This window comes from Miniopterus natalensis, chromosome 15 (genome assembly GCF_054644295.1).
Source record: "Miniopterus natalensis isolate mMinNat1 chromosome 15, mMinNat1.hap1, whole genome shotgun sequence".
NCBI lineage: Eukaryota > Metazoa > Chordata > Mammalia > Chiroptera > Miniopteridae > Miniopterus > Miniopterus natalensis.
Genome location: NC_142095.1, coordinates 18,288,837 through 18,302,418, shown reverse-complemented (window position 1 = coordinate 18,302,418; position 13,582 = coordinate 18,288,837). Strand labels below are relative to the sequence as shown.

General features: G+C 40.9%; 1 protein-coding gene and 1 non-coding gene across 2 annotated transcripts; one reads left to right on the top strand and one right to left on the bottom strand.

The window, feature by feature from the left end:
* Positions 1 to 170: 170 nt before the first annotated feature.
* PP2D1 (protein phosphatase 2C like domain containing 1) lies at positions 171 to 10,565 on the bottom strand. The gene is made up of 3 exons (XM_016198859.2): positions 10,534 to 10,565; positions 8,282 to 9,345; positions 171 to 952 (listed from the first exon to the last, which is right to left on the bottom strand). The coding sequence occupies exons 1-3, from the start codon at positions 10,563 to 10,565 to the stop codon at positions 171 to 173; spliced, it is 1,878 nt and encodes a 625-aa protein (XP_016054345.2).
* Positions 2,790 to 2,907, top strand: LOC148091419 (small Cajal body-specific RNA 8). The gene has a single exon (XR_015715739.1).
* Positions 10,566 to 13,582: the final 3,017 nt, after the last annotated feature.

The window sequence follows — 13,582 nt, the reverse complement described above, 5'->3', positions numbered from 1 at the left end:
ATGGAACAGTGAACATATATAAATGGTATTATGTAACTCAAAATCTCCTTTTCCATTTTCTTTACTATATTCTTAAAAATTATTTGTGTGGTATTGATGTATTATCCTAATATCTGGTTCGTTGAAGAGTTGTCTTTATATTTTTGTATTCTGGATAATCAGAACTTTTTTTATCTCAGAAACTGATACTTACTTCCATTGAGAAGTATTACCATAACTGTAATGTTGTCTCTGGAGCCAGCCACTAAAGCAGCATTTACAAGTTCATGGCTGATATACTCAGCTGCAGCTTCATAGAAACCCTTGGTGCATATTTTTTCTTTTTCACTTGAATCTTTTGGCACACCATCTACATGGGTTGGTCTGTCAGTTTTTTTCTTACTGCAAGAATCACAGTTAGTCATTCCTGGTAGAAATGTTTTAGGGTCACGAGTGAAAGATTTAGAATATTTTGAATCAGACAAATTTTCTTTTGAATTTGTAGTTGGCTCCCATTCTTCAGATCCACGCTGAAACAATGTGTGGATAGTACTTTTTGAATCATTGAATGGGAAAAGCAGATCTTTGGATGATGAGAATATTTTGCAGATGGTAGAACAGTATATGTCTTTATACACTTGAAACATTGTTATTGTCAATGCAGTGACTTCCTTTTTATCCAGAACTTCCCAGAGTCCATTAGTAGCTAAGATAAGGAATTGACATAAGTCATCTATAGAGACAGAAATAGTTTGAGGTGCTGGAATAATGAATTGTTTCAGTTTGGGATTTCCATGAAATCCAAGTCCTCTTGTGGTTCTTATATGCCCTTCTAGGAGCCCATGTGGTTCATGTGAACTAATTACTGCTCCATTCTGAAGTACTCTTCTTCTTTCATGTACGTTTCTCACAGTGTGGTCTTTGGTTAAGTAAAAGCCTTTCCCATTTCTGCATAAGACTGCTTGCACATTACCTAAAAGATGATTGGAAAAAGTTGATCCTAGAGACTTAATAACCAATTGTATGAAAGTATGCGGCTAACTTTAATAATTCTGTTTCAATGCATAAACAAAGCAGGCCATTTGAAAGTATTTTTTAAATATATGTAATATTGGTATCATTGCATGATTTCAAATTTCAAAATGAGAGGCCAGTTCCTCATTTTAAAGCAATTTAGTGTTTAAAATACTACATTTAGTATTAAAATAACTAAAATTACAGATACTGAAAAATCAAATGTTTTATGAAACCGCTTCCAAATGTTTGTTACTTATTTTGTAGAGCCAAAAGTTGAACTTTTTTATAACCAACATATATTCCATAGAGCAGACATTTTTAAATGTTTAAATAAATGCCTTTTCGTTTAAAAACATAAACTTTGATATTTTTTTAAGTGGAATTTGATGATTTTGTGACTGGTAATGTTAAAAACTGAATATACAGCCCAGCCAGCATGGCTCAGTGGTTGAGCATTGACCCATGAACCAGGAGGTCACGGTTTGATTGCCCATCAGGGCACATGCCTGGATTGTGAGCTCCATCCCCAGAACGGGGCGTGCAGGAGGCAGCCGATTAATGACTCTCTCATCATTGATATTTCTCTCTCTCCATCCCAATCTCCCTTCCTCTCTGAAATCAATAAATAAAACAGCAACAACATACAGATGGGTATGGGTGATGAAAAAAATTAGAATATGCCTGTTAGTGTCAGTCTTGTTAGCTTTCTGATGTATCTGGCTAAAAAGAAAGTCACTTAGCCCTATGTATTATTAATGTATTAAATGGATAATAGCAAACATGAAATTAAACCCTTTGATTGTAAACTGAAATCTTAAAAGTTGATTATAGTTTGTTCATGGGTCAGATGAACCTGTTAGCATGTGCATCATTGAAATCTTAAGAAAATAAACAATACTCTGAATAGATTGAGGGATGGTTGTATTACCAATACTTCTTTGGTTTATAGAACTATTTGTTAGGAAAATTGATTCTTCCCAAGTTTTTAGGAACATAATTGTGTATTCAAGCATAGGCAATAGTTTTTCTTGATATGGAATCATTTATAAACGAATATTTAAATTCTGAGGTAGGATTAATGATGTTTGAATATTATACTGTTGAGTGAAAATTTACAATAGAATATTCTGGTTTCAGACATGGTGCTGAAATCAGAATTTTGTTGCTGTAGGTGTTCAAGTCTAATCTCCCAGTTTTATTTTTTAATCCTCACCCGAGGATATGTTTTTAGTTGATTTTAGAGAGAGGAAAGGAGAGTGTGAGAAACATCAATCAGTTGCCTCCACTATGCACCCCAGTTGGGGATCAAGCCTGCATCCTGGGTTTGTGCCCTGATTGGGAATCAAACCTGTGACCCCTGGATGTACAGGACATCACTCCAACCAACTGAGCCACACTGGCCAGGAAATGCCCCAATTTTTTAAGTAAAAGGAATTTAAGTTTCAGCAGACTGAGGTCCACAATCTAGTATTATTGGACAGAAAGAGCATAAGTTAGTGAAGGATTAGTATCAATAGGCATAGACTAAGCCTATTGGCTCATTTACATAATGATAATTGTGAAAACACTGACCTAATGAATGGGACTGAAAGATGAAGATGTATATGGGAAATGTTTTGGAAACCTAAGAACTGTAAAAATGATAACCCTAATAATTGCATGCCTCCCTTTTTTTATAGTGCAGTTTATTAATATTAACATGTCTTTGCTGGTGATTATTTTGCTTAGGCTCTGCAGAGGGTAAGTCAGTAAAGTAATTCTTGATTTTTGCTAATTGTAAATTATTACTGTACTGGGAAAGTAGCACACAAATTTGGCTGTAGTACTGCTCTAATTGTCACCATGCCTTCCTAAAATAAACTGCCTTTGATGACCTGGGGAATCCTAACAGATAGATATGGACAGTTTTTTTAAAAAAACTATTACTGTACCAGCAGAGCAGCATGGAATGATATTGAACAGACCAACTGGGTAAACTGAATTTTTCTATGAGGACATAGTGAATACCTCTTTTAAATTAAGTTTCTTTACGTGTGTACGTACACATAAATAGTGCACCCATAGCTCTGAAAACAGTACATACTTTGGCTCAGAATAGTCAAATGCACTGACTTCCCAAATGTTTATTTCTGTGTCACAAGTCAAAGCCCATTCGGCAAAAGGAAAAAGCTTTGTTTCTATACTTTGTGAATTGAAAAGAATTTAATACAATTATGTATTTAACAAGGGAAGGGTGGTAAACTGGTATTTCGATTCCAGTTGCCTCTTCAGAGAGCTTGGTGACATCGCCTAGCACTGCTCGTCTTTGTTAATTCCTGTGCTGCAGGGGGGAAAGGCCGTTCTGGCCGTTTTGCTCTCGTGTTACTATCTTCTAGGGGAAGGGACATTAAGTCCTTCCTGGTTGCAGGTTCTGCACTACCGTTGACCTGCTGTCTGACTCCGGGTGAGTTATTTTCTTTGGCAAATTATTCGTCCTGATAGGAAGGGAAATAGTGCCTCCTGAATAACTCGCTCCCTTACCGCGTGAGGGGTGCGGGAAGGGAAGGGGAAGAAGGGAGTGCCTGGGATTGCTCCGCTGTCGCCTGTCCACGGGCAGCCAGGAAGCAGAGGGATGAGGAAGGTGTCGGCCCTGGAAGTGTTCCTGGGACAGATGAGAGTGGGGCGTGCGGTTCATCGTCTACTCCCGGACCTCGGGCGGCATGTGCTGCCAGCTGCAAGTGGGGTTGTTGAAGGCAGCTGGCGTTAGCTGAAAGAATAGTGGGAAATGGGGAAGACTGAGGAAGAGCGCGGTGGACCCATGTGCCTGCAAAACGGGAGAGAGCAGGTCGCTACAGGGTGGGCGGGAGAAGAGAGCAGCTGCCCAGGAAGGGCCTGCGACGGCTGGGGGGTGAGCTGCCCAGTGAATGCGAGGGCCCGATCGCAGGAGGCTGATGGACCTGGCCCTAAGAACTCAAATTCCTGGACGCAGCGTCAGCGACTCTCAGGAGCTGGAGAGCGCTGTGCAGAGGACAGCAGCAGGAGGAACAGGCTTACTGGAGGGCGGCGCTTAGAAGGAAGTGCGGGCCGCTTGAACTTGAGTCCCTACTTTGTGCCTGTGTAACCTGCATGACGTCACCACCTGACTGAGTTTTGTACCTGCAGTGTCTTTTGTCAAGGTTATTGTGAGAATTTAAGAAGGTACTTTAATAACTAGACAATTGATGGTTTTCCTTCGTATTCCATGGAGGGAAAACAGGCAAAGAAGCAATAAAAAAATAGCATAAGCAAAGAAAATTTAAACACGCATGAAGCATACCAAAAATGGAAGCACAACAAACGCATGTAAATGACGTTAGGAAAACAACCCATAATCCGGTTTTTCTTCAGGATGCTAATTTTGGCAAAAGAGGCTGAACTTACGTGCGTGGACATCAGGCTTGACTTCCTACAGAAGGCATGAGAGCCTCACTGACGTGGAGCTAACTTTCCCTGGATGTTCAACAGATCCCTTTGTTCGTTATGTAACATGTACATGCATGAAACCCATGTTCACAATCATACAGCTGGAGCCAAACGATACTTTACACATCAGTCAACTATCTGTTAAGTATTTGTTGAATGTTCTCTCAGAATCAAGTTTGCATGTATGTGACTCCACCACCAAGTTGGTCCTAAATCCAAAGAACAGTATTTTTATAAGAAACAAGAGACACACAGAAGAGTAAAAAGCCATGTGACAATGGAGGCAGAAATTAGAATTTGCAGCCAGGGGCCAAGAAGTGCCTGGAGGCACTAGAAGCTGAAAGAGGCAAGCATTTTTCCTTAGAGGCTTCAGAGGAAGCATGGCCTTGCCAACACCTTAATTTTAGGTTGCTGGACTCCAGAACTGTGAGAGAATGATTTTTGTTGTTTTAAGCCGCCAAGTTTGTGGTAATTTGTATGGCAGTCCTACGAAAATAGAGCATCAGGCATGCAAACAAGCAGGGTATTTACTATCCGCAATAAAATGGGGGGGGGAGGGGAAGTCAATTGAAACTAAGAATTGACACAGATGTTGGGATTAGTAGGCAAGAACATTAAAAGTTATAACTGCACACCATATGTTTAAAAAGTTAAGTACAGACACAGAAGATAATTTTTAAAATGCGAACTTCTAAAGGTAAAAAATATGTTAGTCCTGGCTGGTGTGGCTCAGTTGGTTGGAGTATTGACCCATACACTGAAAGGTCAGGGCACATACCCAAAAAGCAGGTTCCATCTCCACTTGGGGCACATAGGGGAGGCAGCCAATCAATGTTTCTCTCGTATCGGTGCTTCTCTTCCTCTCTCTAAAATCAATAGAAAACATGTCCTTGGGTGAGGCTTAAATAAATAAAATTTAAAAAAAAATAGTGTTAAAAGATGAAAAAATGTGATTAATGGCAAATTAAACACTGCAGAAGAAAAAATTAGTGATTTTGAAGATGGCAATAAAAACTTTAAAACAGCATAGAGAAAGGAAAGTTTTTAAAAATGGAAAGCATTATGGAGATTTTGGACAATTTCAATTGTCCTAAGGTACATAATTGAAATTCCTTAGGGATAGGAGAAAGCTGAGGAGAAAAAAAAATTGAGGTACATCACAACCAATTTTGTTTAAAACCAATGATAAAACTTTTAAACCATTGGGGGATGGGGAGGTGGGATGTGCATATTATAGACAGGAATAGTGATAATAGCAGATTTCTCATCATAAACAATGCAAGCCAGAAAGACCCAGCAATTCCACTTCTGGGAATATACCAGAAGAAACCGGAAACACTAATTTGAAAGACTGTATGCACCCCTGTGTTCATTGCAGGGTTATTTACAATAGACAAGATTTCGAAACAGCCCAAGTGCCCGTCAGTAGATGAGTGGATAAAAAAGCTGTGGGGCATTTACACAAAGGAATACTATGCAGCTGTAAAGAAGGAACTCTTACCCTTTGTGACAGTATGGATCAGGGACCTGGAGAGTGTTATGCTAAGTGAAATAACCCAGTCAGAGAAAGACAAGTACCATATGATTTTGTTTATATGTGGAATCTAATAAACTAAAAATAGAAACAATCACAGAGAACAGACTGACAGATGTCAGGAGTGAGGTTGGGGATCTGGGTGAAAAAGATGAAAGTATTAAGCAAAAAAAAACACCAAAAAACTCAGACACAGAAAAAAATAAAATAAAAAATGCCTTCACAGCAAGAACGAAAGGGGGGAAGATACAGGCCAGAAGACAGTGGAACAATATTTTTAACACACTAAAAAGAAAAAAATCTGTCAATCTAGAATTCTATACCAAATAGACACAACTTTGAAAAACAAAAGTGTAGAGTCTTAAGAATTTATCACCAGAAGACACATTAAAAAAACTATTAGAATAAGTTTTTCAAGCAGAAGGAATATAATACCAGACAGATGTACATCTACAAAAATGAATAAAGAGCATTGGGAATAACTACATGGGTAAATACAGGGTGTCCCCCAAAAATTGTATATACATTTTAACAGCTGGTGCTATTACATTTTGAAAATGAAATGTATTTTAATAAACACTGCCTTTAAAATTATTCAAAGTATGTGTACATTTTTTGGGACACAAGGCATATCGATTTGTCTTACTGAAATCTATTTTTAAAAAAACTGCTTAAACAAAAAAATGTTATATATACTATATTGTTAAAATAACAATACTCAAATTGGTCTGCAGAATCAACAGTCTTTATCAAAATATCAAATATTTTTGAGAAATTGACAAGCTTATCTTGAAATTCCTCATAATCCTACAATTAATAAAGTAATTAAAGAGCACCAAGAAAAATTATACAATGCAATATAAATGAGAAGTGCTAAGAACAAATCAGGAATGTCATTTAGGAAGTATCTTTTTTCACATGCATGCAATCACTTATTTAATGGCCTCATCATTGCCCTCATGTTTCATTATAATTCCAGAGTTGTGATGACACTGGTATTTTATAAATTTCAAACAAGGTAAATGAATTCCCTTGCTATAATTATAGGCCTCGTTTTATAAAATAATTATGTTTTTGATAAATTTGTATGAACATTTATTTTTTTTATAGCTCGCTTAAATTATTTCTTTTTAGGAACACTTTTGTAGCATAAGTCATAACCTCCTTGTCACAAGTTGAATATTTTTCCCTATATTTTCGTTTCTGTTAAAATAAAGGATGCCTAAATAAAAGAGTGTAACACAATTATACAAGCCTCAAAATGTTCAACCTGGAGATTAGAACAAACCAAACAGCAGTGAGCCTCGAAATAGCGAATCATGAAGTAAACTAGACATTTAATGATCTTATCTACTTGACTATCTCGTAATTTCTCCTTTAATTTTACAAGAACCCTAATATCTAATAATATTTCCAATAAAGGTCTCAAGCCCAGGAATATGGGACAGTTCCCAGATGGGGTCTGAAATCTGAAAACTCTCCACCCGATGAAGTAGGCCTGCTCTGAAGAGCTTTGGGACCTCAGTGTAGAGCCTGAGAAATGACAATGACTTGGAGGAAATTGGCATTGCCCTTGGCTCTAGGTATTGCTTAATCTGGAGTTCTCATTTTGGGCTCAGAACCAGAGCTAGAACCCTAGTTAAACATCTCATGAAACTCGTCATGTAACTCAGGTTCACTTTGTTAAAACTATTGTACTCCTGGGTTTTCATTTTGGCAAGCTCCTAAGCTGAACTTGAGCCCTGAAGGTCAAAAGAATAGCTTCCTGAAATAAAATTAAAAGAGTACACTAAATATTTGAGAAAACATGACCATAAAATTGAGGCATAAACGATTGTTTTCTCTAAGATGAAATTGATGCTACTTGGCCAGCGAGCACAGAGTGGCCTATTGCAAATGTATTAATTATCCAAATAACCAACAAATGGACCGGCTGAACAATTACATTAACACTATTCAAAGAGTTTTCCATTCTGAAAAAGAGAAGTGTGAGAAACGTTTTTTTGTTTCATTCAGATCTAAACAAATGTAATGTATTTGCTTTGCCTTTACTAACAGCTGTATTGCTACCCACTTAGAAAATTTAAGGTTTCGGTTACATTATTTCATATACGTGCCTCCTTGGAAAATAATTACAGTTATTTGTGTGCCTGCAATCTGCATTTAAACTGGTTATTAGTCGTTTCTTAAATTGGCTAGTGCCATTTTTTGGCATTAATAAGTCACTAAATAATTCTGGAAGCATGCGAGGTTTTGCTGTCAGGAATAAAAAATGTTAAGATGTAACCTGGAGCCATTCAGCACACCTACCAGTGTTTGCAATATGCAGTTCTCCAGAAAGTATCTGTGGCATCCTCTGGGAAGGGAACCTCTCTTCCCAACCAGCATTATCATCAATTCTCTGATTCCTCTTGGCAGGGGGCCTCTTAATTTTGCCTTCCAGTAGACAGGTAACTGCAGAACAGCCACTCCATCGAACCCTGGACACCTCATTCCTTCCCAGACGTAAAAGCCTATCCATTCTCCAAAACGCATTGGCAAAGGCTTTGTGCAGGTTCTCACGCTCGTGCCCCGGCTCTTGCGTTTGTTTCTTTAACGAGAACAGGTTTTCTGCAGCTGTGTATTCTTCTCTAAACACCGTGGAGAAGGAGCTGATTAACGTCTGCTCCTCGGGGGTCATCTGGTAGGAAGGGTCAAACCTGGAAAGCTGGTGGAGAAGCAGCACTGGGAGTTCCGCGGACGCGAAGTCCGCTGCCGAGGCGCCGTGGTGCCCGTCGAACAAACCGAAGAAGCACACGTTGGCCTTATTGCCGAAGTCACTCACTACGGTGAACCGGTCGTTCATATCCAGCTTCCACGTAGAGTTCCTGTCGTCACAAACGGCCACCGCTTTAACTAACACGTGGCAGATTGGGGGCGAATGGGTGGAGCTGCACTGAACGTTGTCAGTAATCTTATAGTATGCTGGCATTTGTTTCTTCCAAAGTAGTTCGAAAGCGTTATTCGTGTTCTGTAGGACTTTTTCAGTAAATGTCAAAGATGACAACAGCTTACTAATTATCGACTGTCTCTGGGCCGCAATCACGGAGCGCGCGCCTTTAGTTCCACTCGCCCACTTGAGGCCCAGTGTGTGCAGAGCTAGGTGCTGCTTTCTGTGCAGGAAAATCCCAGGCAGGTCAACTTCCTGCTTGCACAGGGAGCAGGGAAATGTGATGCCTTGGCTACAGGTCTGCTGCCCTTGAGAGCCTCCAGAGTCTCTTTGTCCCTCCTTCGTCTTCTTCCTAAAGTGCTTTCTTTTCCATAAAACTGGGACATCCTCTTCGGAATCCAGTCCTATTTTCCTCGTTTTCCATTTCCTTGCTCTCCAGAACACTCTGCAAGCAGGAGGAAAGGTATTTACATGCCAGGAGCAACGCCACGAAGATCTTTTCCAGCAGACCCTTATCTTTGCAACTTGCTTTGGTTCCCCGTGATTTTTTACAGGCCTGGGAATGAACATTCTCATGCATCTTTCTGTGATTCCCCCCAACACACACAATTGGTGATTGTGCGTGGTTGGGGAAGACGCACAGACGGGTAAGGCTTGTGTCCTGCCCTCGGAGCTACAGGGGGGGAATTTGCTGTCCTGTCCATATGCTCACACACAGGATTAAACGGGTCAGATGGAGCTCAGGACAGAGTCCCGTGGCAGTGCCCGACCAGGGGCCTAACCCTTCATCTACCTTATGAGACCTGAGAAGCATCTACCTTATGAGATTTAGAAAAACTCCCAGTTGAGAGAAACCAGGAAGGAGTCCAAAGGAAATCCAAGGGAAATACCAGTTAGCAGCAGCAGGAGGAAGACCCAGCGTAGGAAATGGAAGGAAAGGTAAGTCAGAGAAGTAGAAAGAGAGAATGGACATTAGCAAAGCTTTTAAGCTCTTCTCACCAAAATGTATATTAAATATTTTAATTGCTATTATTTGGTAATATGCAGGTGAAGGATACAGCTTTTCTGAGGCTTGATGAGCTGTTGGAACAATATGTAAGACACCCTAATATTATTTTTTCACCTCGACTCCATCCTTTATATCAGAACTTCAGTTTTCAGTACATAGGGGAGAGCCATAACACAGCTCTCTCACATGGAGCCGTTCTTAGAATATAATGTGTCATTTCTATGCTCACTCAGTGATTTGTTGATTCAACAAATACTTGAGCATCTACAATATGCCAGGTACTATTTTATTTTCTGGGGATATAGCAGTGAACAAAATAGGCACAGACTGAGAAGCAGCTCCTATTCTGATACGAAAGACAGAGAATCAATAAAGGGCGCCCGTGAACATTTAATAGCAGACAGAGGTGCGTACTATGGTGAAAACTACAGCAGATTCAGGGTGCAGAGAGGAATGGCAGCCCTGTTTGGTATAAGGTAGTCAGGAAGATATCCTGTCATGTCCAGAGTCTAACGGGGAGCCACGGTTTCACTTGATTACTAAGAAAGTGGAGGAAAGAGACTAGTGCAAATATCATTGTCCATTGGTTACATTTGTTACTCAGTAAAAATGAAGGACACTTACCTGCAAGCCGAATTTTCATGTTCCTTTGACATGGTTACCTTGCTTTGCCCTCCCTCTGCTAGCTTTCCCCAGCCCCTGTTCCTCCAGCTCGGGTGGTGATGGCAGTGGCGGTCATGGAGGGTGGTGGTGTGGAGGCGATGGCCCTGGGGGGTTCCACTGACTCGGTGGTGCCACCTCTCTGTGTGGAATGTCCACTACATCACCTGGAACCTCCGTCAGGCTCACTCTATGAGTTAAGCAGTCAGGTCACAAATTGTATTAACAAACTACTCCTTGAAAGTTCTGAAAGAAGGATTATTCATGAAATAGACTCCCTTATGCCTGCTGAATGAGGTAAAAACAAAATAAGTGGTGTGACTATCAAGTAAATTTTTTCTTTCTTTCTCGTAAGTCGTCGTCCTTTCAAAATAGTGATTCCAGGAGGCTCTTCTTAATATACAAGCCAGCTGCCTTCCCACTGACACATCCCTCAGGGTGTCTCAGGCCATCTCCCTAGGACACCCCCGCCCACCTGCCCTGCAGAGACTGCCCAATCCACCTTGCTGTTCCAAGTCAATGAAAGTTATAGACCTTTTTTGGACATTTTGTTTCACTCCTGGCCAATATCTTCAGTCTTTAGGTGCTTAATCTACAGCTGCATTCCACTCTCTCCCCCCAGGCTAGATTAGAACTAGATCCTGAACCAGCTTGCTTGCACGCTGAAGAAATTTAGACAAGCTCAAGCTCTTACTGGACACCTCCAAGGGGATGAATCACAGTCGCCTCAAAGTCAATATGTGCAAAATGCAATTCATGACCTTTGCTCCAGAATCTTCCCCAACCATTAGCCTGGGTAGGCTGGAAACTATTTCTCAGAAACCCTTCCCTGTGTGGTTCCAGGTTAGAGTTGGCCAAGAAAGGCATTTGGGAGCACTGCATCTGAATGCCATCAAAGCTCAGTGAGATGACCCACAGATGCCGAGGTGCCTGGTGGGTTGCAGCTGGTTCTTGCTCCGTCTGCTCTGCATTCAGCTCTTCCTCCTGACTGCCGACCCAGTTGACCAACAGCAGCCCTAGATCCATCAGCAGAGGCCTGCCTTTGCACCCACCAAGGCAAATGTTTCCTTTAGACTTCTCCATCTGCCTCCCCTTTGTGGTCCTACTTTTGGTGGCTGGGCGTCCTTGGCTTCTCAGACTAACTGGTTGGGGACTTCGCTGGTCCTCCAGCTCCCCTCCCCTGATGTCCAATTGCCCAGCTCCTCCTACAAACTATGCAAGGTCTAACTGCAACAATGAATTCTATATTCCATAATTCTTAAGGTTCGGCTTTCCTAATTGAACCCTAACTGAAACAGGCACCACCACCACCACCCTGGCCTCCCTTTCAGGATACATGTGTTAATCATTAAGGCCCATTGGATCTCTCTCTTCAATACCCCTCTAATCACCCCCTTGCCTCCTTCCCCTCTGCTATCACTGTTTCAGGGCACCAGACTATTTTGCCTGACTTACTGCACTAGCCTCTAGCTACTCCACCCACATGCAGCCTGCTCCCTCTCAGTGAGTTCCCCTTGGAGCAGCAGACGTGATCCAGCAGCTTGAGGCCTCTGATGGCTCCCCCTGGTTCCTGAGATAAGCTCCTTAATGTGTTTGGCAGATCTCGGCCTCCTTGGCTTCTACCAACCTCTCATCATTGCCCCCTCACCCCATGCCGACACCGTGCAGGGACATTAAACAAATCTTCACCAGTCTGGTAGGAAAAGCTATGTGATGCTTTAAATCTGAATGTCTTATTATTCGGTTGCTTTTTAATTCACACCACGGACGCCTGTGCTGCATATTAATTTCCAGCAGCTGCCTCATCCCCATGCCACTGTGAGTGTGGGAAGGACCGAGGCGTCTCCTTCAAGCAAGTGCCAAGTCTCCTGTGGGCTCCAGCTCCCTGGGGTGGGGCATCTTGCAGGGCAGGGCGGCTGTGGTGCTCATATCTCACCTCCACATGCAGCCCTCAGGCTGGGTGGTGATTAAGGTAGTGGGAAAACCCCCTTACAGAAGTTAACCAGTGACTTTATGCCCCCTTCTTTCCAGAGAAAACATATTCCATATGAAACTCTCCCCAGTGGAGAAGGTGGGTGTATCTTCACATGAGTCCTCAGCAATCTCTTTTCTTCCTAGGTGTATTTGTTGTCAGTTAATTTTGTTTATTTTACTCATTGATTACTTTATCGGTGTTGTTATATTGACTTAAAAACATGTTGCATTTTTATTTATATATTTGATGCCCAGTTAATGCATTCTCCTTTTATTATGTTTAAACAATAAAGAAGCATGGAGAGGAAAAGCAGAGGTCTCCCTTCCCTCAAGATAGCCACTGCCAAAAATCAGGGGTGTATTGTTCTAGACTGGCTTCTCTTTTCATACATACATGAAAATGTGGACACAATCTGTTTTTAGATTTAGGTTTAATTTGCATACAGCCAACTGCACAAATTCTAAACGTACAGCCCGATGAATTTTTATATAAGAATATACCGGTAAACTCCATTACATCTTGTTTTCTGTATTTTTTAAATTAACTTGGCAACATAATCATAATATTATTCTGTAAATGTTATTTGTCACTAGTATGGGGAGGGGAGTTTTTAGGTTAGCACTTACCACCTACACTATTCTTTTTAACTGCTGTATTATATTCTTCGTAAATGTAAAGATGTAACATAGATTACTTAGCAATTTATGTATAATAATGGAAATGATTTTTTTATTATAATAACATTACAATGAGCATGAACACATGTGTACAAGCCCCTTTGGTTACATGCTGGTGATCTTTGAAAGTCTGCACGCCCAATGGAAGGAGCAAGGGCCCAGGCACAGGCAGGCTGAGCTCTAACCCTGCTTGCTGCTGACTTGCTGGTGCTTTTAGATTATTTAGCCCAGTGTGGGCCACAATTTTGTCAGCTGTGAAATAGAGATAACAACAGTAACTTTGCTGGACTGGTGTGAAATGAGAAATATTAGTCAAACACTGAGTACAATGTACATGATAGATACTCAGAAAGTAACTGTT